Genomic DNA, 24,919 nt, shown 5'->3' on the forward strand with positions numbered 1-24,919 from the left:
TCAGTCGTTAGGCGTCTGCCTTTGGCTCAGGTCATGATCCCAGAGTCCTGGGATCAAGCCCCGCCCGCATCGGGCTCCCTGCTCCGCGGGAAGCCTGCTTCTCCCTCTCCCACTCCCCCTGCTTGTGCTCCCTCTCTCGCTGTGTCTCTGTCAAATAAATAAATTAAAAATCTTTAAAAAAAAAAAAGTTTAACAGACACATATGCTAAACTGCCCTCCAAAAAATGAGCATAGATACTCTTTCCAGAAATGTCAAACAAAAGTAAAACCTCACCACTACTTTAAAATTTCTTTGCTCAATACCATTTCTTTGATGATTTATATTAACTCTTTCACTTACCCCTTTTAAAAGTGAATTACATGCCTATAGATAAGGTTAAAGATGAAGACCTCTCATCTGCTTTTTTCACCCCAAATTTCCTAATTATCATCTGGGAACTTGCTACCTTTGGGGCAAAGATGAGGACTGAGAACTCACAATTTATTAAAACATGTCCTGTGGGCCAACATTATGCTCGGTATTGTGCAAAATTTAGAAAAAGGCAAACGTGGGGCGCCTGGGTGGCTTAGTCGTTAAGCGTCTGCCTTCGGCTCAGGTCATGATCCCAGGATCCTGGGATCAAGCCCCACATCGGGCTCCCTGCTCCGTGGGAAGCCTGCTTCTCCTTCTACCAGTCCCTCTGCTTGTGTTCCCTCTCTCACTATGTCTCTCTCTGTCAAATAAATAAAATATTAAAAAAAAAAAAAGACAAACGTGTTCTGTGCATTCACACACCTGCATCCCTATTTTAGTTGTGGTTTTCTGACGGATGGAGATCAAGCAGGCCACAGTCTGTTCCACGCTCTGAGCCCAAGGCCCTGTCCAGGATTTCTGTTTTCAGGGTTGGTCCCCGCCTCTGAGCTCTGAACTCCAGCTTCTATTTATGTTCAATTTATGAGCCACCCTTCCTGTCCCACTTACCATTCGCAGTCTAAACCACTACTGACCCACACACAGATCTGACTTTCCTTAATTTCCAACAGCAGCAATAGCAACAAAAAATCCCCTTGTAAAAGATACATGTTTAGCAGACTTAACTCTGGGTAGGAGAGCATATGAACTAGGGGGCAGAAGAATTAAAATTCAAGGTTTATAGTAAAAAATATTTAGAGGTTACTATTCATAATGTATAAAGAGCTTTTAAAAATTGATTTTCAGGGCGCCTGGGTGGCTCAGTTGGTTAAGCGACTGCCTTCAGCTCAGGTCATGATCCTGGAGTCCCGGGATCAAGTCCCACATCAGGCTCCCTGCTCAGCAGGGAGTCTGCTTCTCCCTCTGACCCTCCTCCCTCTCATGCTCTCTGTCTCTCATTCTCTCTCTTGCAAATAAATAAAATCTTAAAAAAAAAAAAAAATTTAAAAATTGATTTTCGAAAAGCTCAGGTGAAAACCGGAGAAATGATGTGATCTAACAATTCACAGAAGAAACAAATCGTCAATAAAAAGCCTCTGTTGCTAACTGGTAAGGAAACACAAATTACAGCATTAGATTTGCCGTGAAGACAGCTAACATGAAAAAGCCTGATGTTCTCAGTCAGTGAATGGGGTAAAGAGAACTCCTGGGGAAGGTTTAAATTGGCATCGTCTTTGGGAGGGCAATTTGGCAGCATCAAGATTTGCCAGTGTGTCCATTCCTAGGAATCTAGCCACAGAAATTCCCGCACGGGCAGGTGGGCGACTATACTATTTACCGTGGCATCTTTAGTAACAGCAAAAACTGGAAACCACCAATGAGACTAGTTAAATAGATGACCTAATTAGTATAATGCAACAATATCCAGCCATCAAAAGAGACCAAACAGAGCTATGCCACAAGACAGCATGGTTAAAATTATTTAAGTATGGGCTTTGGACTCAGAACACCTGGACTGGATGGATCCTGACGCTAGCACCCACTAGCTCTGTGACCTTGGCCAAAGTGACTAATGTTCCCGAGAGGCAGTTTTCTCATTTACCAGACAAAGGCAAGAGGAGCACTTCTATCTCACGGAGTGGCTGCAGCAGTCAACGAGGTCAGCTATGTACACAGCTCAGCAGAAAGCCTGGGTCACTGTAAAATCTTAAATTACATACTAGGGATGCAAAAAAGGTGCAAAACAACGTTTATAACAGGATTCACATTTTGGAAAAAAAAACAAAAAACAAAACTGCTTATATACAAACTAAGTTTTAAAATAGAAATGAATAAATGCATAGGAAGTGGTCTAAAAATGCACACACAACAGTTAAGAGTAGTTACTTCTGGGGAGGATTCCTGGACGGCAGTGAAGAGGACATTTCACTTTTACTCTTTATACATCCATATCATTTAATTTTTCTTTAAATATTGAATGCTCTGCTTTTATAGTGACAAAAACAATAAAATCCAGTAAAGATGAGAAAGGACAGCTGATCTTGAAATCTGCCCTATCTTTTATTCCTACTGCTTAGAGCTCACTTTAAAGCAGCAGTTCTCAAAGTGTTGTCTGTGGACCCCTGGGGGTCCCCAGGAACCTTCCAGAGGTCCCTGAGATCAGAATGATCTTCCTACTAACGTGTTGCCATCTGCACGGATGAACAAAAGCAAGGGTGGTGGAAACTGGTGGCACCTTTGCTTACAGCACGACTGGGCAGCGGAGCGTGCACACGCACTTGCACACACGCTCGCGCACGCACGCACAGGCACGAAAGCAAGCAAGCCAGTCTCACCTAGGGCTGTCCTGATAAACAGTCAAACTCATTAATTTTACTCAATCCCAATCCTTTGGTATGAGTTGTTTTAATATCTTTGTGGTAAAATGGTCACTATGCATAAATCACGTCTGCCCCACCTCCAAGTACAGTGACTGTCTCAAGGAAAAGCACATGCACAGTTGTCTGTATTGCAAGCTGAACGAGTCACTCTTCTCCTGGAATGCCATTTTTACGTGAAAGAACAACTCACCAACTATGGTTATTCAGACTTGGGTATCTGGCAGAGAAGTTTCCTGAAAATGAACAAAGGGAGCCTCTCACTTCACAGAAAATAACTGACAGCATTTGTTGCCAATGTTAATATCCACACTTTCAAGAGGAAATTTGAATTCTGGAAAACTTGTATCTATTTCTATTACTTCCCGATTCAAGACTTTTCTGAGGAAATCAGCTGTGACATTAACAAACGTGATTTTCTTTGATCTTCTATAATGAAATGTATGAACATTTTGAAGCTCTGAATAACCCAGTGTACCAGTATTTGGAACACTTGATCCAAATGACCAAAGTATGATGTTACCAAATCACATACATGAGCAAGAGATCCATTCAAAGTACAGGACAAAAATAATGGATTTTAACATAACAGGGAATAAAAATTCAATGACAGTTTCAGGTTCTAAAGCATAACTGAACTTGAAGAAACCACCACGTGCTCAGTTTTGCAGTAGTGTTAAAGAAGATCCAGAATTTTATGAAAAGGCTATTAACTCATTCTTACTCTAACTACATACAAGTGTGAGGTCAAATTTTCTTCATATATTTCAATAAAATAATTTCAACACATGGAACGCAGAAGCAGAGCATCTGAAAATCCAGCTGTCTTCTATTAACCCCTATACTTAAGGTTTCCAAAATGTAAAACAATGCCAGTCTTCTCACTAAATCTTTTGTTTGTTTTGGGGAAGTTGTTATTCATTAAAGATGTTATGTTCACATGTAGTAGACTCATTATTATTTTAAAGTGAAATAATAAATGTTTTAAGTTCTTCTGTTTTAATTCAAATACAGTAAATATTGACAGATATAACCCATACAAACCCAAGCTCCCTGATCCTCCTGCAACCAAAGGCTCTGAGAACCACTGGTTTAGCACAGGGGCTGGCAAAGTACAACTTGAGGGTGAAACCCGGCCTCCGCTGTTTTAACAGGGATGCTGGCCCACTGCCGCGCCCCTTGGTTCTGTGGGGTCTGCGGCTGCTTTCCAGCTACACAGGCAGAGCTGAGCTCTGGAGCTGCCAGAGAGACAGCCTGGCCTGCAAAGTCTAAAATATTTACTATTTGGCCCTTTACAAAAAAAAACATCTGCAGACCTCTGACTTCGAGTAAGCCCACGTTTCCAGCCTTTATTCAGGCAGTAACTTCCTATTGGCCTCCATTCTTCCCCCTTCACCAACCATTCTCCTAGGGCCAGAGTGACCTCCCTAAAAAAGGTAAAGCTGATGTCACTCTTCTGCTTAGAATCTTAAAGGCTTGTGATCAGGAGATCACTTCCAGATACAATTCGAAGTCCTCAGCATGGTGCTCAAGGCTGTTACTCAGCACTCTTTGGCCCTCCCACTCAGCCCCTCAACACGGCCGGCCACTCCCCTCTCTACAGAAAGCCGGCCAAGCACTCTGGTTTCCCAGAATGCCCCATGCTCTCTCCAATCTCCTCTTGGAGCCTCCTCCATCTGGAACATTCTTCTTCTCTTCCCTTTCTCCCCCTGCCACACCCTGATTTCCTCCCCTTCACTCCCCACCCAAGTCTGTGTCTGGGACACTTCAAGCAAGTTCCCTCTACTTGCTCTGTTCTCAGGAGGGGGCAATGACCTGTCTGTCTCAAGAGAGGGCTTCTGGAGACAGGAACGGGGTTTCTCTATTCCAACATCCACACCAGCTGCCCTTCAGGACACAGTCGTGAACTTTCAGATGAACTAAGCTGAAAGCCGGTCCCCATAACACCCTTCACTTTCTTCACTTGGCTCCCGGGAGCAACACAGAGTAAGCTCTTCTATGCGAGAGCATCTCCTAGGATAACATTCCCACAGTTACCAGTTACTGTGCGTGCCTGTTTGCCAGAGCTTTCCCTGCATTTATGTGGAACCTTCCTAACAACCTGTAACGGCCACAGGGAATAGTATCCCAGTTGTACAGAAGAAACACCACAAGGGAAGTAACCCGTCAAGTTAACACAAAGCTAGTAAGAGGGTTGAATTGGGATTTGTACCAAATGCCTTTCCATATCCTGAGTAACAAGTTGAAGAGACAAGCCTAACCCATGTGCTAAACTGGGGAAAAACAAGGAGGATAAAGCCGAGGGCTAAATACTACGATATGCTAAGTAAAGGGAAAGGTCACACTCTAAGACAGAACATGAGGTGTTAAGAGTGGCTGAACAGTGATTTGTAAAGAAAGTGGACCGTGAAAAGGACTAGTAAGTAGGGTGTGGAAGGTAGGCAGGAAACAAAGAATATTCTCAGTCGGGAAAGAAACATGAGCAAGGATCACAGAGTATAAGCAAGAAATACGAGCAAGAAAGGAGCACCGAGTAATAATGGAAAAGCCAAGAGGTTAGGCCTAATTGAAGGGATCTAGGGTGAGTGAAGAGACGGGGGAAATCAGGAAAAACCAAGAAACTGTGATTTTTAGGTCTACATACAGCTACAACCAAACCCAAACACCCTAAAATACATGAGAATTAATTAACAATCGTACCTAACACTCAAACAACACTTTGCAAGAAACAAAAGCACTGCAGAGTGTTTAATCCTGACAAAAATCTTCTTCTTCTTTTTTTTCCTTAAAGATTTTATGTCTTTGTTTGAGAGAGAGAGTGAGCGAGCATGGGGGGCAGAGGGAGAGAGAGAAGCAGATGCCCCGCTAAGCAGGGATCCCGACTCGGAACTCTCAGCACTCAGGACTCTGGGACCACGACCTGAGCTGAAGGCAGATGCCCAACCAACTGAGCCACCTAGGCGCCCCCTGACAAAAATCTTTTGATATAATTTCTAGATAAGTGAGCTGAGGTTCAGAATGGGCCTTCACACCCGATAAATGGCAGACATGAACTAAACCCAGAATTTCCCATCAAAACAAGACTTTTAAAACCAAGGAATAAAAAAGAAAATTGAGGAGTATGATTTAATATTACCATAAATCTTACACTTACATCTGATTACATAACTAAGATCAGTCCAGCTTCTTGAACATGCAGCCTGATTTCAGAAGCATTACAATGTAGCTGCGCTCCTAAGTATGTGAAATGCCTTAATCTTAGGAAAACCACACACACCTGATTTCCTAAGGACACAATCTCCCCATGAAGCTCTCTCCTAAATTAAACAGCAAGAATGTTACTAGATCGTTTTCTTGTTTGATGGCTTTCCCCCACAAGATGCTTTCCTGGAGGACTTTTTCAATGGCACAGATACAAATATTAAGTAAATGGGAATCCTACAATGGAATGCAGACAATGTATCAGATTAGGAATACTTTAAATAACCAGACACAGTGTCCCATCACAACTTAAAAAAAAAAACCAATGATAAATACTGAATGATCATTTTCTATGTACAGAAAAAAAAACCCACAATACCCTAAAAATAATAAATATGATCGAAAAGTTTTGCATTCACAAATACTGGATTTCACTGATTCTAGGGAGCACAGGTTCCTACACATGTTAACATTTCCGAAATCAGATGTAGCTCACATCCCATGAAACACAGTATCTTCCTGGTATTGATACCCAAGTGCCCTTAATTTTTGTTTCCCTTCCCCAACTTCAAGGTTTTCCTCTACTAATATATCTACATAAACCCCTTTAGAAAGGCCGTACCACGTCACCGAGATACCCATAGGATTTATACAACTCCCCAGACTTAAGCTGGAATTACAGATGAACCTTTAGTTTTATCTCTTTAGGAAAAGATTAACGTCCAATTCAAGACCACAGACCAGATCACGGATTAAGAAACAGATTAAAACAAAACCATCAAGTATAAAGTCAAGACACGTGAAATTACCGATGATGAACCAGCGGCCATCAAGCTATACAGAAAGCTATAAAACCAGGTCATAGCTACAAAGCCCTCTCCAGCCCTCCCCACTGTTTCTCTGGAAAAGCAATCAGTGTGCAAAGGCAGCAGGACCCAAAGCTTCCCTGCAAGAAGGCAAGTACAATCATGCTGAAGTAACTTGCACACAAAATTACTGCATCGTCTGCTGGGTGTGCGGGGGTGTCAGGCTCTTCCCATCAAATCGTCTTTGTGACATCTGCTCTTTGGTGGCCATGTTTTAACCCTTGTTCCTAACCTTCCAACCCTGGGATAGGTACTTCCTCTCAAGGCATTTCATTTTCATTTGCTTTCAGAAGTCAGAAGCCATCTCCTACAATTCCGGCCAGTGAGGGCTCCTGTGAGCTTTAGAAGAGCCGTCCCAAGGCTGGCAGCCACGTCCCCCAGCAAGGGCTGCAGCAGGACTGGCCACAGACGGTCCCTGAAGCAGTCCAGCACGCATGGGGTCTGGGGCCAGCCGGCCTGGCTTCAAACCCTGGCTCTGCCCTTACAGTGGCTGCTGACCAACTCAACGGCCCTCGGTGCCTCGGCTTCTACATCTAGAACTGGGAAGAACAGGCCCATTCTCCTAGGCCTGCGTGAAGAGGGAACTAATGGATCCAGGTAACAGAGGCACATCAGGAGCAGAGTGAGCACTCAGTGTCTGTTGGCTGTAACTACCCCAGACGGCGTCCTCTACAAGGTGTTTTTTTTGGGGGGGGGGGCAGCCAGCCTTCAAGCTGGAGGAGACAGACTAGCAAAGGACTGTAATATCGTGTGGCATCTGCAAAAGGTATTTGTCCCGTGGAAGTTGCCCAAGGAAAGGGCGTAGGGCCTGGGGACTGGGCAATGGTGACTGAGCACCACACGTGGAAATCTACACGATACTTAACAGCTTCCACACAGCGCTGGCGACCTGGAGCACAAGGATTTGGAGATACAAGCTAACAAACCATTTCTCACTTCCTTTTGGAAGCCTCCCCCAGGTTTTACTCTTGACTCTTGCTTCTCTGGGCATCAAAGCTCGCCTATGCCACCTGCAGAGGGTGATGACCACAGCCACAAGCAGCTAGCCGCAGGGGGAGGAGCAGTGACCGTCACTCCTGCATCCTGTCAGCAGCAGGACAATTACCAGTTTCCTCTGAGCCTAGCTCCACTCCTACCTGCAGGAGATGAGAAATCCCACGGTGCTCTGCTGACCTGGCCCGTGCCGAAGCAAAACCCCACTCTTAGAAAAGAAAAAGCCATCAAACTTTACACAGTACCATACTTCCTTCAGGAGCTGGATTCCAGTCCCCCGAACTATCAGTTTCAAAAACAACGAGGAAATCAGAAGCCTCTGTCCACTGCACGCCCTGCTCAGGCACGGAGCCCTGAGCTGCCTCCTGCTGCGGGAGCCGCCCTCCCTCGGGGCACAGGGCCCCGCCTGCGCCTCAGTCGTGGGGAAGCAGAAGACACCCACCCCGCGGGGTTCCAGCGGAGCTCCTCCATGTGGGGCGCAGGCCAGGACAAACAGCACAGGCCACAGACCTCAACAACTCAAGGGCGCCACGCATCGGGGCCCGAGAACCTCCTTCCGATTACCAACGTAATTACGTCCTCCCAACAGTTCTCCGTCGCGGCTGAGTTGGGCACAAGCTTCTTTACGCTCCTTGCTCAACGGTCCCCAGGCGCTGACAATCCCGCTTCCTGCATCACCGACTTCGACGGCAATCGACAGTTCCGCACACGCCGCCGCAGCTCCCCGGAGCCCAGAGGCGTCTGCCCCCCCGAGCGCCACGGCCAGAGCCCGCGCGGGAGACCGCAGGAAGTCCACACACACAGCCGAAAAACACCAAGTAATGACCACAAGGACACCTTACAAAAAAAGACAACTTGCAACACCAAACTTCTAGGTCTATTCTAAACTGTGAAGTAGGGATTTAAAACTGCAGAAAGTTCCAATCAGTTTGACTGAGGGAACAAAATTACTTCTGTGAAGATTTTTTAAATACCATTTTCAAAGTGCAACATCCCACTGAAAACACACCATTTCAGTCAGATTTCACCGTTAATTCATTCAGCTCGTCAACACTTTTTTAGAAGAGGGAAACCAGGGATGGAGACGGGCATCACACTCCAAACAAGTGCGTTCTGCTTTACTCCCGGTAAAAACGGTGGACGTGAACCGTCACGCACTCGGCGCACGTAAAACAAACTAACACACCTTAAGTGAACGTAGGAGAAACCGATCATTTATACAAAACCACCCAGTTTCAAACCTCAAATCGTACACATCCCTACAAATGTCCTGAAGTGCAGTTTTACGTGTTCAGCAATCCGAGCGCGGTTCGTCCCGGGAACCGAGAATCTCCCGACGTCACGCTGCCGGGGGGGGAGGGGCAGGGAGCGAAGGTCGCGGGAGGCCCGCCGCTCAGGGTCCCCGCTCCTGGGGGCAAGGAAGGTGTGACTCCGGTGGAGACCGCGCCTGTCCGCGACCGACGGCACGACGCCCAGGGGAGGGTGGCTGCGTCGCTGCGGACCGAGCCGCTCAGTCAGCTCGGGTACCGGCGGGAGGAGCGGACGGGCAGCCCCGCGCCCCGCGTCCTGGAAGGTCACGACTAGGGCAGTCGGGAACAAAACCCCGGGAACTCTGAAACCAGCGTGCGGCGGGAGAGCCGCGAGCACGCCACGAACCCCAGAACGGCGCCGGCGGCCGCGGCGAGGCCGCCCGTCCCACCGCCTCCCACCGGCCTGCAGCCGCCCCGCCGCGGCGCCACCGGACGCAGCCGGCAGCCACCTGCGCTGGGAGGAGCCCGGGACGCTCCTCGTGAGGCTCCGTGACCTTGGCTCCCTTACGTAACCCCGCGGGGCCGCCCCGCAGGCCGGGAGCGGGGGCTTCGCCGGGGGCCGGGGGTGGGGGAGGGGCACCCGTGCGCCCGCGCGGCGGTGCCCGACGGAGCCCGTCCCCCCGCGCCAGGTGCGCGGCCTTACCTTCGGCCACGTCCTCGTCGACGGCCCCCTTGACCTGCGAGAAGCACCACTGCAAGTCGTTGCCGCCCGCGGGGCAGCCGCCGCCTCCGGCTCCTGCGAACACACACCGGGCGCGTCAGGGCCCCGCTCCCGCCCCGCGTCCAACCCCCCGCCCGGGACCCCCACCCGGCGCCCGCCCCGCCCCGCGCGGGCCCCTCACCTGCCATGGCCGGCCGGCCGGCGGACGGGCGGGCGGACACCAAGGCGGCGGCGCACGAAGGAGGCGGCCGCCGCGCTGCTGCCGCCCGAGCACCTCAGCCCGGCCGCCGCCGCCGCCGCCGCGGCTGCCGGGGAGGGATTTTTTTTTTTCCCTTTTCAAAATGGCGCCCAATGCCCGTCGCTCCGCTCGATGACGTCATCCCCCTCCGCCTCCTCCGCAGGCCCGGGCGGGGGCGGGGCCGCCGGGAGGCTACCCTGCGTGGGCGGGGCGGGGCGCGGCGCGGCGCGCGGCCGCGGGGGCTGCCGGGGGCTGCGGGGCGCGCCGACTGCGCCTGCGCAGGCCGCCTCCTGCTGCGCCACGCCCCCCGGCCCGAGCCCGGCATCATCCCGAACGGGACGGGGGCGTCCGGGGCGGCGGGGCTGCAGGGACTCGCGGTGGGCGCGCCCTCGCAGACCAGCCGCTAGGCTGCCGCTCACCGCCAGCCTCTCTCGCGGGGTCGTGGGAGGGCTCGAGGAGGCCCTCGCCCCCAGCGCAAGCCGGGCCCGCCCCCAGTCTGAGCCTCGGCCAATGGGAGCGCGGTCCCTGGGCGGAGCAGCCAATGGAGGGCGCGCTCGGAGGCCGGCGGACGGAGCACCGGGGCCGCGCCGCACCTGTGCGCGTCCTCCCCGCTATGAATGCTTCTTCTCAAACACCGAGCGCTCCCCGGGAGTTCTGTGTCCCCCCTTTGACCGCAGCGCTGCACAGGTCTCACGTTGTCTACCAAATTGTTAGTTCAGAGGTTCTTTGAGCCCCAGGATACAATCTTAGGGAAACTTTTGGTGTTTCAGTACGATGTGACCCATTGTTCTTTCATTCGTGGTTGTCTTTGTGGCATATGGAGGGATTATTCATTTGTGGGTTTTATGAATCTGAAAACATACTTCTTTCATTGTAAATTTTGGCAGTGACCATATCACACCACTAGAAGATGATCATTCCCAAATAGGAACATTTGTCCACTCTAAAGATACCATTTACTGGTCAGCTCCTGCTACATGCCACACGCTGTTCACCGTCTCCGGGGTGTGGCCGTACACAGAGCAAACAAAGCCTGCGCTCAGGGAGCTTGTACGTCTCAGGTAGACAGACAACAACGGAGAAAAGATGCAAAGTGTGTAGTAAGTCAGATGGGGCTGCATAGAAAAATAAAGCAGGGGAGGAGGGATTGGAGTGTAGCAGTAGGTGATGGGAGAGGACATCAGGGAAATGAGGGAGCAATCCGTGGGGCCACGCGCAGAAGGGTGTGCCAGGGAGTGGGATGGACTCCACACAGGATAGGAGGCCGTGGGGCCATGAGCAGAGGGCGGTTGTGATGACTGGGTTTTAACAGGGCCAGTGTGGTGGCTGCTCTTTAGGGAAGAGACTGTAGGGTCCAACGGTCAGATCAGGGAGCCTCCTGACAAGGTTGTTGGGTCATCCTGGGCAAAGGGATGAGGGTTGGGGGGTCATGAATGTGCTGGTGGGGGGTGAGAAGAGGTCAGATATCAGGGATGAGCACCTGAAGAGCAGAGCCCCTGGGATTTACAGATGAGGTAGATGCAGTGTGAGAGAAAGAAGGGAATCAGGAATGGCTGCGCTTCGGTGGGCTGAGCACCTGGTGGAAAGGAGTTTCTTGCCCAGAGATGGAAACGGCTGCAGAAGGAGCAGCTGAGCAGGGGCGGAGGTTGGTTGAGAACTTGCAGAGCTGAGGCAAAGGCAGTTGCTCATAGAAGTCTGGTACTCAAGGCAGTTGGGGCCTGGAGGCATAAATTCAGAGGATGAGAGTGTCTACGGGCATTTCAAACCAGGAGAGACTGGGCGAGCTCACCCCAGACGAGAGGGCGGATGGGGAAGAGGACCCCGACGGAACCCCGAGGGAGGCTGAGGAGGAATAATGGTGAACCAGAAGCACACGGAGTCCCGAGCCCGGTGAAGACAGGGGCAGGAGTGGCTGGCTCTCAACGCCGCATGATGAATGCTGAGGATGGGCCGTTTGGTTGTAGCAGTTGGGATGTCATGGCTGAGGGGACAAGAGCGGCTCCTGTGGAGTGGACCGTGCAAATCTGTTGTGAGAGGGTTCCAGAGAAAGTGAGAGAAGAGCCGTTGGAGGCAGTAACAACACTTGGCTGCGAAGAGGAGCAGAGACACGGGGCTGCAATCTCCTTTTCTATGTGTAGATTTAGCCAGTCCGCCTCTGAGCAGTCAGAAGACTAGCTAACTCTCAGGCTCTCCCACAAAATGCTGTTCTAACGCGTGTTACAGATAGGTCTTTTGAAGCAATAGCACGGTGTCTGGCTTCAGTTTAGGCCATATTCTTTCATGAATTAGCGATTGTTAAATTAGAATTAACAAGCATCAGAGGCCACACAGAGGCACCATATTCCTGAAAGCAGTGTGCTTGCCTTCCTTGCGTCCCCCTGTGCGCCCACTGACCAGTGAGAGATTTTTAGCTCTTTTATGATCTGAAGAGGTTTAAATATCTCAGTGAGTTACTCTGGACTCTAATTGGCGTTTGGCAATTTTCTTGTTTGATTATTTTGAGATCTTGTGGCCAAATTGTGAAATGCCTGGCGTGTATTAGAATCTAGCCTGCTATATTCATGCAAGAGATATGATTCCATAATAAAAAGGACTGGGGTAGTGATACAAGCAGGGATGACTCTCAGAAATGTCATGCTGAATGAAGCGAGCCGGACTCAAAGTCATACATGATGTGTAATTCCACTTGTATTATCATGAGTGATAGTCTTAGGTCAGCTTGACTAGGGCACAGTACCTAGTTATTTAATCGCACATCAATATAGATGTTGCCATGGAAGTACTTGGTAGATGTGATTAACACCTACAGTCAGTTGACTTTGATTAGCAGCGATTACCCTTGAGAATGGGGGGCAGGGGGCGGTTCGTCCAATCAGTGGAAGGCATCGTGAACACATAACTGAGGTTTTCCCAGGGAAGAAATTCTGCCTCAAGGCAGCAACATCAACTGTTGCCTGAATTTGCAGCCTGCCATGCAGATATCACACTTGCGCACCCACAATCATGTGAGCCAATTCCTCAATAAGAGCCTCTTAATACATACACATAGACCCTGTTGGCTCTCTTTCTATGGAGAACGCTGAAGTCTAGAAGCTAAATGGCTCTACAGTGATGGGGCAGGAACGGCCGTGGGGTAGGGAGGGGATCGACTGGGACAAAGCAAGGCAGCTTTCTGGGGTGATGGAAATGTTCCATATCTTGTTGGAGAAATGGCTACACAGGTGTATACGGCTGTCGGACTACCCATTGAACTATACACTGAAAGTGGGTCCATTTTATTTTACGTGAGTTATGTCTCAATACGTTGATTTTTAAGTCTAATTTAACATACATCTAATTTTCCACCAAACCTAACAAGAACCATATATCTTAATAGTTTGAAGGAAATCACAGAGGAAGGTACCCTGTTCACTGTTCTTCCCTGGACACCTTTATTTTTAAAATGTCTTTGATTTATTTAGATTTCAGTGACTACCTGCCATTTAGAATGCTGAATGTGGATTGTTTTCAAGTTCAGATTTAGTAGCTAGCTCAGAGTGATCTCAGACGTGCCCTACTAGCAGAGAGGACAGTCCTCCATTGTAAAATGCACGGGATTTAGAGATTTGTTCAAGTGCAGGGAGTCCCGGTCCACCCTCCGTGGGCTGCTCGGGTGGCCACGTGGGCTGGAGGGAGCGGCCGTAGGAAGCCCCAGAGTGTGTGTCCCACTGGCTGTTCACCCTCATCGTTCGATGCACAGCCGTGTCGTTGACAGAGTGCAGTGCCTGGAATTGCGTCTCTGATTCTTTTTTTAAAAGGACTTAATATTTTTTAAGGCAGATTTTTCAGGTTTACAAATAAAATGGGAAGGAAGGCACAGAGATTTTCCACATGCTCACTGCCCCAGCACCTGCCCAGCACCCCCACCCCACTATCAAAGTCACTCATCAGAATGGTACGTGTTTTACCAGGACGAGCCTGCCTTGGCGTATCATTAAACTGAGGTCCATAGGGGTTCACTCTTCACGCTGCTCACTCCCTGGGTTTGGACAAACGCAGAATGCATGTGTCTTATGGTGTCATACAGGGCAGTTTCTCTGCCCTAACAATCCCCTGTGCTCTGCCTGTTCTTCTCCCCCACTCACCCCTGCAAACATTCATCTTTTTACTGTCTACATAATTTTACCTTTTCCAGAATGTTTTATAATTTGCTTTTTCACTTCGTAACATGCATTTAAGGTTCTCCATGTGTTTTCTTTTTTTTTTTATAAGAGATTTTTTTTTTTAAGATTTTTTATTTATTCATTTGAGGCACAGAGATAGATAGAGAGAGAGCACGAGCAGGGGGAGAGGCAGAGGGAGAAGCAGAGGGAGAAGCAGGCTCCCCGCTGAGCCAGGAGCCAGACGTGGGGCTCGATCCTAGGACCCTGGGATCATGACCCGAGCCGAAGGCAGATGCTTAACCATCTGAGCCACCCAGGTGCCCCTCTCCATGTGTTTTCATGGCTTGGTAAATAACTTCTTTTTTTATCATTAATAATATTCCATGGTCTGGACGAACCACAGTGTATTTATCCATTCACCTACCGAAAGACATCTTGGTCATTTCCAGGTTTTGGAAATCATGAATAAAGCTGCTATAAACATCCTTCCCTCCACAATCCGCTGCCTCCTTCCTGCTGGAGCTCTGCAAGGCATTAAACTTCATCCCGTATTTTTTTCTTTACTCTTCCCTGAATTTTTCTCCAAATGAGGAAAGGAAGGAAGGAATAAACAAAGGACTACGTTACATTACAGGGTAAAAAGGACTTTGCAGAAGGCATTACTGTTATAGACTGCCCTGTAGGAAGATTATCTGAGATTATCTGTGCGAGCCCCATTGAATCACAAGAGTACTTTAACACGGCAGAGGACTTTCCAGCTGGAGTCAGAGAGACAGGGAAGGGCGGGTCAGAGGGCTTCAGAGCGCGTGAGGGACGTGACCTGCCCTTGTTGGCAGGGACCCCATGGAAAGCGCTAGAAGGAATGCAAGCAGCCTGTAGGGGCAAAGACCGGTCTCAGCTGCGAACCCACAGGCAAATGGAACCTTAGTCCTACAGCCAACCACAGGACCACAAGGGGCCTCGGTTTCAGCCCTGGCAGAGAGCTGCCGACCTGCCCCCGGGGTGACTTTCGGCCTCCAGAGGTGGGAGATGCTAGATAGGTGTGGTTTTAAGCCATTACATTGGTGGCAATTTGTTATCTCAGCAAAACGAAACTTCTGTCTGCTCGCTCTCCTGTTGGTCTTCGAGTCTGTGAGCAGGGAATACTGTCAGAGGTCAGGAGTGTCCTCCCGAGGGCTCACGGCCAAGTCCTCTGCTTCTGAGCGGTCTCAGGCTGCAGGTGAGAGAGCATCAGGCCCACAGTCCCTGTCGCCAAGCTGGGGCCATTGGTCACTGTGAAGGCACACCGGTCCCAGGAGCCCTACCCAGGCCCTGTGCTCTAATGGGGGCTGACGGGTGTCCCATAAGGGGGGACAGCAGAGATGGGGCAGGCTCTGGTGACTCGCTGGGAGGTCCCTGTTCCTCCTTCTGCCCTATCGTGCATGCTCCATGAGACCTACCTCTGCAAGTAGCCCGCTCACTTCTCCTTTCCCGCTGCCCCACGTGAACCTGGGCTGCTCACACTCTCCCCTTTTGCTGTGAGGCTGAGACGTTGGGACCCGAATATGATGAGCTACGGTGCTGCAGACACAGGAAGCCTCCGGGCCCGGTTGGGGTCCCTGCGAAGCCGAGGCCGAGGCCCCGAGTCTGGGTCAAGATGTGGGAGTTTCTTGAGCAACGGGCCTCGGGAAGAGACGGCGGGAAGCAGGATGGGTGTCGGGCCCAGCGGCAGCCCAACAGGACCTGTGGGGCACACACGGCCCTGAGGAGCCCTTGTGGGGGTGACCGGCTGGGCCCTGCCCGCCCACCTCATTCCCTGCCCCTCCGCTGGGAAGTTGGCTGGCCCCAGGGAGCTACCGGCTGTGGGCCTTTCCCGGGGGCATCTGAGCCGCTCCTCTGGAACCCTAGGCTACCCGACCCCACCTGCCTCCCTGTGTGGCGTGTGATGGGTCGCTAACTCTCACCGCATGGTGCCTCCAGCGTCAGGTGGTTTGGGACATTCCACTGAGCAGAGGCGGGGAACTGGGTCAGACAAGCTCCTGGGTAGGATCAGCCCGGCCGTTGCGGCCCACCACGTCCTCCTGAGCTCCAGGGAGCCCGGGGAGGACCACACTGTGCTGTCTTTCCTGTCCCTGCTGCAACGGCACCTCATTTCCGCTGCGGGAGACGGAGGAGGCAGAGTGGCTCGCAGGGATTGGCCTGGCACTACCCACGGGGCCACGTGGTCCCTCCATGTCCACATCCAGGCTCAGAGACGGCAGAGGGACTTCCCACCGCGGCCCTGGGCACAAATCCTCCCACGGGGCCCACGTGGTGCCTCTACGTCCACGTCCAGGCTCAGAGACGGCAGAGGGACTTCCCACTGCGGCCTGTGCACAAATCCTCCCATGGGGCCCACGTGGTCCCTCCACGTCCACGTCCAGGCTCAGAGACGGCAGAGGGACCTCCTACCGTGGCCCTGTGCACAAATCCTCCCACGGGGCCCACGTGGTGCCTCTACGTCCACGTCCAGGCTCAGAGACGGCAGAGGGACTTCCCACCGCGGCCTGTGCACAAATCCTCCCACGGGGCCCACGTGGTGCCTCCACGTCCACGTCCAGGCTCAGAGACGGCAGAGGGACTTCCCACCGCGGCCTGTGCACAAATCCTCCCACGGGGCCCACGTGGTGCCTCCACGTCCACGTCCAGGCTCAGAGACGGCAGAGGGACTTCCCACCGCGGCCTGTGCACAAATCCTCCCACGGGGCCCACGTGGTCCCTCCACGTCCACGTCCAGGCTCAGAGACGGCAGAGGGACTTCCCACCGCGGCCTGTGCACAAATCCTCCCACGGGGCCCACGTGGTCCCTCCACGTCCACGTCCAGGCTCAGAGACGGCAGAGGGACTTCCCACCGCGGCCTGTGCACAAATCCTCCCACGGGGCCCACGTGGTCCCTCCACGTCCACGTCCAGGCTCAGAGACGGCAGAGGGACTTCCCACCGCGGCCCTGGGCACAAATCCTCCCAGGGGCCCACGTGGTCCCTCCACGTCCACGTCCAGGCTCAGAGACGGCAGAGGGACTTCCCACCGCGGCCCTGTGCACAAATCCTCCGGGCTTCTGTACGCTTTGTATTCTGCAGCAACAGAGTGAGGCCGTGGGCCTGCAGGTGACCAGCCCCCAATCTCCGTGGGCCCAGGAGCTGCGGGGGCCTGCAAGAAATCTGCACATGCCCTCGGGCAAAATCTTTCCTCCCTAAATCAACAGTCACCTGCACCTGTGTGTTTCTCTGTGGTTTGGATCCCTGTCAACCATTTGGTGCTTCTTATTTTTAAATCAGGTATTTAAAAGTGGGAAAACACTTGCCCAACTTAAGTGTTCTTTTTTTTTAAAGAAATAATTCACAGATGGCCATAACTTCACTTCAAAAATAAAAACATTAGGTTCACGATATTCCACGATATGTTTTTTTTTCCCCTCTAAATTATAAAAATTGGGGCGCCTGGGTGGCTCAGTCGTTAAGCGTCTGCCTTCGGCTCAGGTCATGATCTCAGGGTCCTGGGATCGAGCCCCGCATCGGGCTCCCTGCTCAGCGGGAAGCCTGCTTCTCCCTCTTCCACTCCCCCTGCTTGTGTTCTCTCTCTCGCTGTCTCTCTCTCTGTCAAATGAATAAATAAAATCTTAAAAAAAATAAATTATAAAAATTAAGGCAGCTCTAAAGCAGGTTAGTACCCTCATGTCGGCAAAAGGATCAGAACAAAAGGCCCGCAGTTCAGAAAATCTGGTAATTTTCCTTCACTGGGAGCCGATTTGAATTTAAATTATGCACAATAAATGTCAAATCTTCCCCCATTTATCTCAGCAGCTTAGGGATTCCATATACTGAAAAAATATCTTTGTGCTTCGAAGGCTCCTTGCCAGTCTGAGTCTTCTTGCCTCCTTGTGGGAGAGGGCGTCAGCCTGATGGGTCTGATGACTTAGATGCTGCGGGGACAGGCCTCGCTCAGGACGAGCACCTTTGTTTTTTTGTCTTGTGTCGTCAGTCAGGTCTGTTGTGACGAGTGCTCTCTGCCCACGGTGAGTCCGCCGCAGAGACAGGCCATCATCCAGAGTGGTTTGTTTCAGGGGCATGCTATGGACCTCACGTCCAAAAATTCAAACAAACGGAGTTCCAGAATCGACTGAAGCACAAAATTCAAGAAGGTGCCCTTCCCCCTCTCCCCCCAGACAGGTGCTCCTCGACGGGAGGGCATGTCAGGTCTGAGCTGTGAAAACAGGGCCCGGCGTGTGGTCGTGCACATGGGGGACATGTTAGAGCAGCTCCTGGGATCACACAACTGGGGGGAGCGCGTGCCCCAGGCGATCCCCGCTTGGGGAGCTTGGTGGCTGGCGCACTCAGCCTGAGCAGGTGCTGGTGGGGGGGCCCCGGCGGGCACTCGGACTCCATCACGAGGTTCCCAGTCCCCCTTTGCTTCCCCAGCCTGATGACCTCACGTGGTCCCCAGCCTGAGTTTGTTTCTTCATCCCCGAAAGATAGGACCGGCCGTCCCAGCTCTGCCGGCCCCGAGGGTCATATGGAGGGACTAATGCTCGGAAAACTGTCACATGCGTCTAAATGTATGTGACCTGTTTTTGTCCTTGAACTTTAGAGAGCTGGAGAATCCCGTCCTGGGCCCAGCCCTTCAGATGTCGGGGTGCACATCCCCGTGGCAAACGCCGGCAGATGGGCCGGGCTGTCCTGGCTCGAGCCTCGGCCGACGGGTACCTGGCAGCTGCTGCCCTCTGCTGGCCAAGCCAGGGCAAGCAGGAGGGCGCTGCGGGGACCGGCGAGGGGGCGCTCCAGGGAGGCCGCCGTCACTCTGTGCCCCAAAAATCATCCTGGAAATGGAAAGCCCATCCCAGTTAATGCCCTGAGCTCCTGGCACCACGTGGACGTGTGTGTTTACGGGGGCCCCCAGGACCCTCGGGGCTGTGAGCGCCAGGGTGGGGCGCTTTGTCTCTGCCTCTGAAATGGAGGCTAGAGGGCCGTCAGGATACGTGTTAACCAGAGATGCTCTGGAGCCCTCGGACCTCGGCCCTGGGACAGGTGAGGACCAGGCCTGGTGTGGCGGCGAACAGGTCATCTGTCGTCTCTAACAGCTGCCCTGTGCCCAACTGTCGTAGCAAAGCAGAAATGGGACCTGCCTCATCGTGGGTCCCCAGGGACAGTGCTGTGGCTGGCCCTTTGGGGGGCACAGTATGTCCTCCCATCATCGCTTTCAAGGGTGTGGCTCTTGAAATACAGCCGCAGCTTGCAGGCCCCATGGCCAATGTCTTGCCAAGTGTTTGTGAGTTTGAGGTTGTTTTTTTAAGATTATTTATTTGAGAGACAGTGAGAGAGAGCACAGAGGAGGAGGGAGAAGCAGGCTCCCCGCTGAGCAGGGAGCTGGATCCCAGACCCGGGGCTCGATCCCAGGACCCTGGGATCACGACCTGAGCCGAAGGCAGACGCTTAACTGACTGAGCCACCCAGGTGCCCCCGTGAGTTTGATGTTTTGATAAATGTGATACACATCCTGGGAAGAAAGGCATTCTTTAATTTATTCTTACTTGAATTTTAAAAATCAAGCCTAGACTCCAGAAGGAGAAAGTGTGAGCTGCCCTGTCCTGGTTAAAGCTTGGGACTTAGGTGGAGAAGGTCAGACGTGATCAGGCCCAGTTCCCAGGCAGGGGGCATTGTCTGCCGTGAGACCCGGGCTGCCCAGGTCACCAGGGCAAAACCACGGGCTGGCAATATGTTCCTGGAGGGCCACTGGGGGTGGTTCTGCCCCCAACCACCCGGAAGCCAGTAATATTGGCTGTTCCCTTGCCCAGGAGGCCGGGACGCTGGCGCCGTTGAGAGAGCAGGGCCGGAACTCAGCGCCTCCTTTGGGGACAAAGTGAATGAGCCATTCAGGGGTGTTGATAACAATGAAGGTTTTTGACATGAGAGATACAAACATAAATCAAAGAAGTTAAATGGAAACCTGTTAGTCAAGTTATGTCACATGCCTGTGGCCTCGCGCATGCGCGCACGCACACACACACACGCACACACACACGCATGCACACACACACACGCACACACACACGCACACGCGCACACACACGCGCGCGCACACACACAGACACACACGCGCACACACACACACACACACACACACGCACACACTTCCTGACCCTGTCCGCAGAACGACCCAGAAGCGCTGACTCTTGAATGGCATGAGCATCTCTGTGCCTGAATTTTGGCTTCTAAATAACAGTCCCCACTAAAAGGGAGCAGGACTCCCCCAGATCTGAGGCGGAGAAAGTGGGGAGCCCATAGAACAACGAAGATCGAGGTCGAGTGTCCCAAGAACCCTGCATCCCCTGCCAGGGACAGAGGCTGGTGCCAGCCTGTCATCGACGTGGGTGCTGACCACCCCAGAAGTTTCCTGGAAGGAAGCAGGTTCGGGGAGTCTGAGGTAGGGGCGTCCTGAGAACCCCACAGGGTTGTTGCTGGGGCTGCCAGGAACCCCACCTTCCATTACCTCGAGGTCCTCGGTGGTCATGGGGCTCCCCCCGGGCAGGGGTGACCCTGAGTCCTGGTCAGACACAGGTCCTTAGTGAGCACTCGAAGGGGCCCCACAAATAGCACTGCTTTGTGTATAGAATTTATTTATTTTAAAAAATATTTCATTTTTATAAAATTTTAATTTAAAATAAATTTAATTTTAATTTAAAATAAAATAACATTTTATTTTATTTATTTGATAGAGAGAGAGAGCACAAGCAGGGGGAGCTGCAGGCAAAGGGAGAAGCCGGTTCCCTGCTGAGCAAGGAGCCCAACACGGGACTTGATCCCAGGACCCCGGGATCATGACCCGAGCTGAAGGCAGACGCTTAACGACTGAGCCACCCAGGCGCCCCTTGTATATAGAATTTGTTTTAAAAATGTAACTTAGAAAGGCAGTTTTTCCTTTAAAAAAAGATGGTGTGAGTAAATCCAACTTGCTTATCAATGCCCTGGTGATTTTTCCAGATTAAAGGAAAGGCTCAAGAGGCAGGGGGGATGAGAGTGAGGGTGAGGGGGCAGTGAGGGTGGGGGTGGTGTTGAAGGAGCAGGTGAGGGTCTGGGTTGATGGAGGGGCTGGGGAGGGTCCCATGAGCCAGAGCTGGCGGGTCTGCCTGGAATGAGGAGTTTGGAGAAGCGAGGGCAGAGCAGGGCATCTTCAGGGCAGAAACTGGGGAGAGATGCTTCCTGAAAATTGCCTCCACCACTAATTCTGGAAAATAACTTTTAAATTGATTTAAAAGAGAGGAATTTTTATTGGAACTATTAGTAAATGTTTAATAAGTGGAACTTCCCCCACTTGACGACTGAGCCACCCAGGTGCCCTGGAACTTCCCCCACTTGATAAAGGACATCCACAGGCAGCATTGTGCTCAACTGTGAGAAATTGGGTCCTTTCCGTGAGTCAGGAACTGGAAGGACGTCCCCTCTGACCACCACTTCAACATCATGCTGGGAGTACTAGTGGATGCAGTAAGCCAAGAAAAGGAGACAAAGGCATACAGATTGGGAAGGAAGAAACAAAATTATCGTTGTTCACAGATGGCAAGATCATCTATGTAGAGAATCCAAAAAATTTACACAGAAACTCCTGGAGCTGATAGGGTGTTGGCAACATTGCGGGATATAAGGTGAATGTGCAAAAGTCAACTGCTGTCCTATCCGTGAATAAACAGGATTCGAGATTAAAGACAAAACACTACATTAGCGCCAAAAAAGGAAAGAAAAGAAAAGAAATACTTAGGTACAAACCTAACAATATAGGTACAGGATCAATACGAGAAAAACAAAACTGATGAGTGAAATCAAAGAAGAACTAAATGAATGAGAGGAATCCCATGATCATGGATGGGAAGACTAGAGATTCAACACAATCCCAATCAAAATCCCAACAAGTTATGTTGTGGGTATCGACGACCTGATGCTAACATTTAGAAGGAGAGGAGACACGGGCCCAGAATCGCCACAAATACTGAAGGCGAAGAACAAGGTTGGGGGACTGGCATTACACCTAGAGACTCCCTGTAAAGCTACGGTAGTCAAGACGGTGTGGTGTTGGTGAAAAAGTAGACAAATGGGTCAACGGATCAGAGAAACGGACCCACGTAAGTACAGTCGACTGACTTTTGACAAAGGATCAAAGGCAACACAGTGGAGCAAAGACGGTCTCTTCAAGAGGTGGTGCTGGAACATTTGCAAAATAATGAATCCAGAGCAGACCTCACACCTTCACAGAAGTTAACTCAAGATGCATCACAGACCTAAATGTGAAACGTGAAACTGCAAAACTTCTAGGAAATAAAATAGGAGAAAGTGTAGCTGACCTTGGGTTGGCAGGGAGTTTTTTTTAAAGCAATCTCTTCATCTAATGTGTGGAGAGTTTGGAACTCAGGACCCTGAGGCCAAGAGCTGCACGGTCCACTGACTGAGCCAGCCAGGCGCCCCTGCAGGTGAGTTTTTAGATGCAGCGCCGGAGGCACCATCCATGAAAGAAAAATGTGTGCATTGGACTTCATTACAATAAAAAAGCGTGGGCTCTGTGAAGCATGCCGTCAAGAGAGTAAGACTCGTCACAGACTGCTAGGAAGTGTGTGCCCAAGAAACACCGGGTAAGGGGTCTATGGCAGTATCACTGGGGGACCTCCAGCCAGTGGCTGGTCTGCAGGGCATGCCAGGACACAGGTGCGCCCCGGCCGGGACCCTCTGGTGTGGAGCCCCTCTGCCAGAGAGCCGAGAAAGGAGCTGCTGGGCTCACACGGCCAGAGCGCAGAGGCCAGGGATGGCCGGGCCCTGGGTGCTGACCCCGGGTGCTGAGCTGGGCTCCCGGGAGGACTGGGGGCACCCCTGCATGTGGTCCACCTGTGGGATTTCACACCCTCTTTCTGGCCTCAGCAGGTGGGCATTGGGACGGTGGCAGAGTGTGGATGACCGGGGAGGAGCGTGGCCACCCTGTGAGGCTGCAGGGAGCTGAGGACTGCGAGCTTCCTGACAATCGGCTTTCCCAGCAGAGAGCTGGCCCCCTCACGGCCACCCCTCTGTCCCTCAGGGCTGCTCACATCCCCCTGCACCCCTCTCCTGACCAGCCATCCTTCCAGCCCAGGCTCTTCCTCGCCCCAGAGGAGCCCGCTGCACAGAACAGAGACGGGTCCCTCTCTGGGGGTTCTGTGTCCACCTCCTGAACCTGTGATGGCGGGATTTGGGGTGATGGTGCTGTTTTGGACATGAGCTCAGTGCCCATGCACTCGGGGCCCAGCTTGGCCCTGGAGACCGCCTCTCCTGGGAAGAGGCCTCGGCTCTCCAGGAGTCCCTGGAGCAGTGGGGAAGGGACACAGGGGTACGCTCCCGGGACGACCGGGAAGACACGTTGTGGCATGAAGAAGCCGACAGACTCCTTTAGCGGGAATCAAGCCCCAGGCCCAGCGGCCTGCGAGGGCAGCGTGGCCACCTGGACGTCCCGGCCGGGAGTCCGTCTCACGGTCAGGCTGTTTATTAAGGATGCAGCCATGCGTACAAGTTCAGCTCCGGAGATGCTTGCGTATCAAACCTCACGTGACCCCAAAGGACCACGCTGGTCAAAAATGAAACATTCATAGTCTAGATCATTCTAGAGTTCTACAAACATCCGAGGCCACAAATTTCCTTTCAAACAAACTTTTTTACAAGGACTTCTAGGATTCCCTCACAGGTGAAGGGTCAGCACAGGGGGAAGACACGCCTTCCCAAGGTCACAGGAAAACGGGCTCTGAGCCTGAGGCCTCCAGACCTCCTCTCCCCTCCAAGCTGAACCCCTCCCCACTCAGCCCCTCCAGGGGAGGGTGTGGGTCGGTGGGGAGAGAGGGTGGGGGCCAGGCCTGCAGGCCCCTCCTTCTCCCAGCCCCTGGGACAACAGAGAAGAGAGAGGGGAGCCAAGAGCCCCATTCCTCCCCTCTGCAGGCAGGGGACCCGCTTCTAACCTTCAGGTCCACTTTTGGGCCTGGGACCCAGGACCCCAGCCCAGAACCGGCTACCCTGGGGCCCAGACCCTCACCCAGAATTAACCACGATGGGGCCCAGCACCCCTGCTCCTAGGGAGTCAGGAGGGAAGTGTGCTTCCCAGCCAGGACCTCTCTGAATGCTTTGCCCCCTGCTTTCCTGGGTCCTCAAAGCCACCCAGGGAGGGAGTCCCCTATCGCTGACCCTGGGGCTGGTGGGGAGGGGACAGGGTTGTGGACCAAGGCCCCAGCTGGAGCCACACACAGAGCCTCTGCTGAAGGCTTCGTGTCGAGGCCCACCCCTGCAGGATGAAGGAGCTGCTGGGTGCTGGGGTGACCAGACAGGTCTGGAGGACTGGGGCTGGGGTCATGCTCACAGCCCAGGATGGAAGACAAAGCCTCGCACCTGTCATTGGGCTTAGGGTTGCCCCCACAGAATGAAAGCATGCAAAAACCAGCAAGCAGCCTTTTCTCCCAAGGCAGTGGCAGCTGAAGGTGTGAGGTGGGCGTGGCCTCTGGCTCAGTTTCCCTAGGACCTTGTTGGAGGGTATGGGTCTGACCGCCTGGGCTCCACCCCTGTGTCCTCCTGGGGGAGAGAGGAGCAGGGCCGGCCGAGTAGACCCGTCTCCGGCCGATTAGATTCATGACTACGTGTCTTGGCTCCAGCCTCTTCCAAAGGGAAGAGAGCCCCTCACTACGGAGCCCCCACTTTTGGGAGTGATGATGCCTGGGCTGGGGTGG

At 52.2% G+C, this 24,919-nt stretch overlaps 1 protein-coding gene across 2 annotated transcripts in view; it reads right to left on the reverse strand.

Annotated features, from left to right (window-relative positions):
* PPP2R2D (protein phosphatase 2 regulatory subunit Bdelta) overlaps positions 1–10,139 on the reverse strand; it is a 55,258-nt gene extending 45,119 nt beyond the window's left edge. The window contains exons 1-2 of one of the 2 annotated variants that reach the window (XM_036070118.2): positions 9,982–10,139; positions 9,783–9,875 (exon numbers count right to left, since the gene is read on the reverse strand). In XM_036070118.2, coding sequence (XP_035926011.1) covers positions 9,783–9,875; positions 9,982–9,988 — 100 coding nt within the window. In that variant the 5' untranslated portion in view covers positions 9,989–10,139. Of the gene's footprint in view, positions 1–9,782; positions 9,876–9,981 lie in introns of those variants that run through there. The other variant, XM_036070120.2, reaches the window with a different exon arrangement.
* Between the last annotated feature and the right edge of the window lie 14,780 nt (positions 10,140–24,919).

The sequence above is a fragment of the Halichoerus grypus genome, chromosome 7, assembly GCF_964656455.1.
Source record: "Halichoerus grypus chromosome 7, mHalGry1.hap1.1, whole genome shotgun sequence".
NCBI classification, from domain to species: Eukaryota; Metazoa; Chordata; class Mammalia; order Carnivora; family Phocidae; genus Halichoerus; species Halichoerus grypus.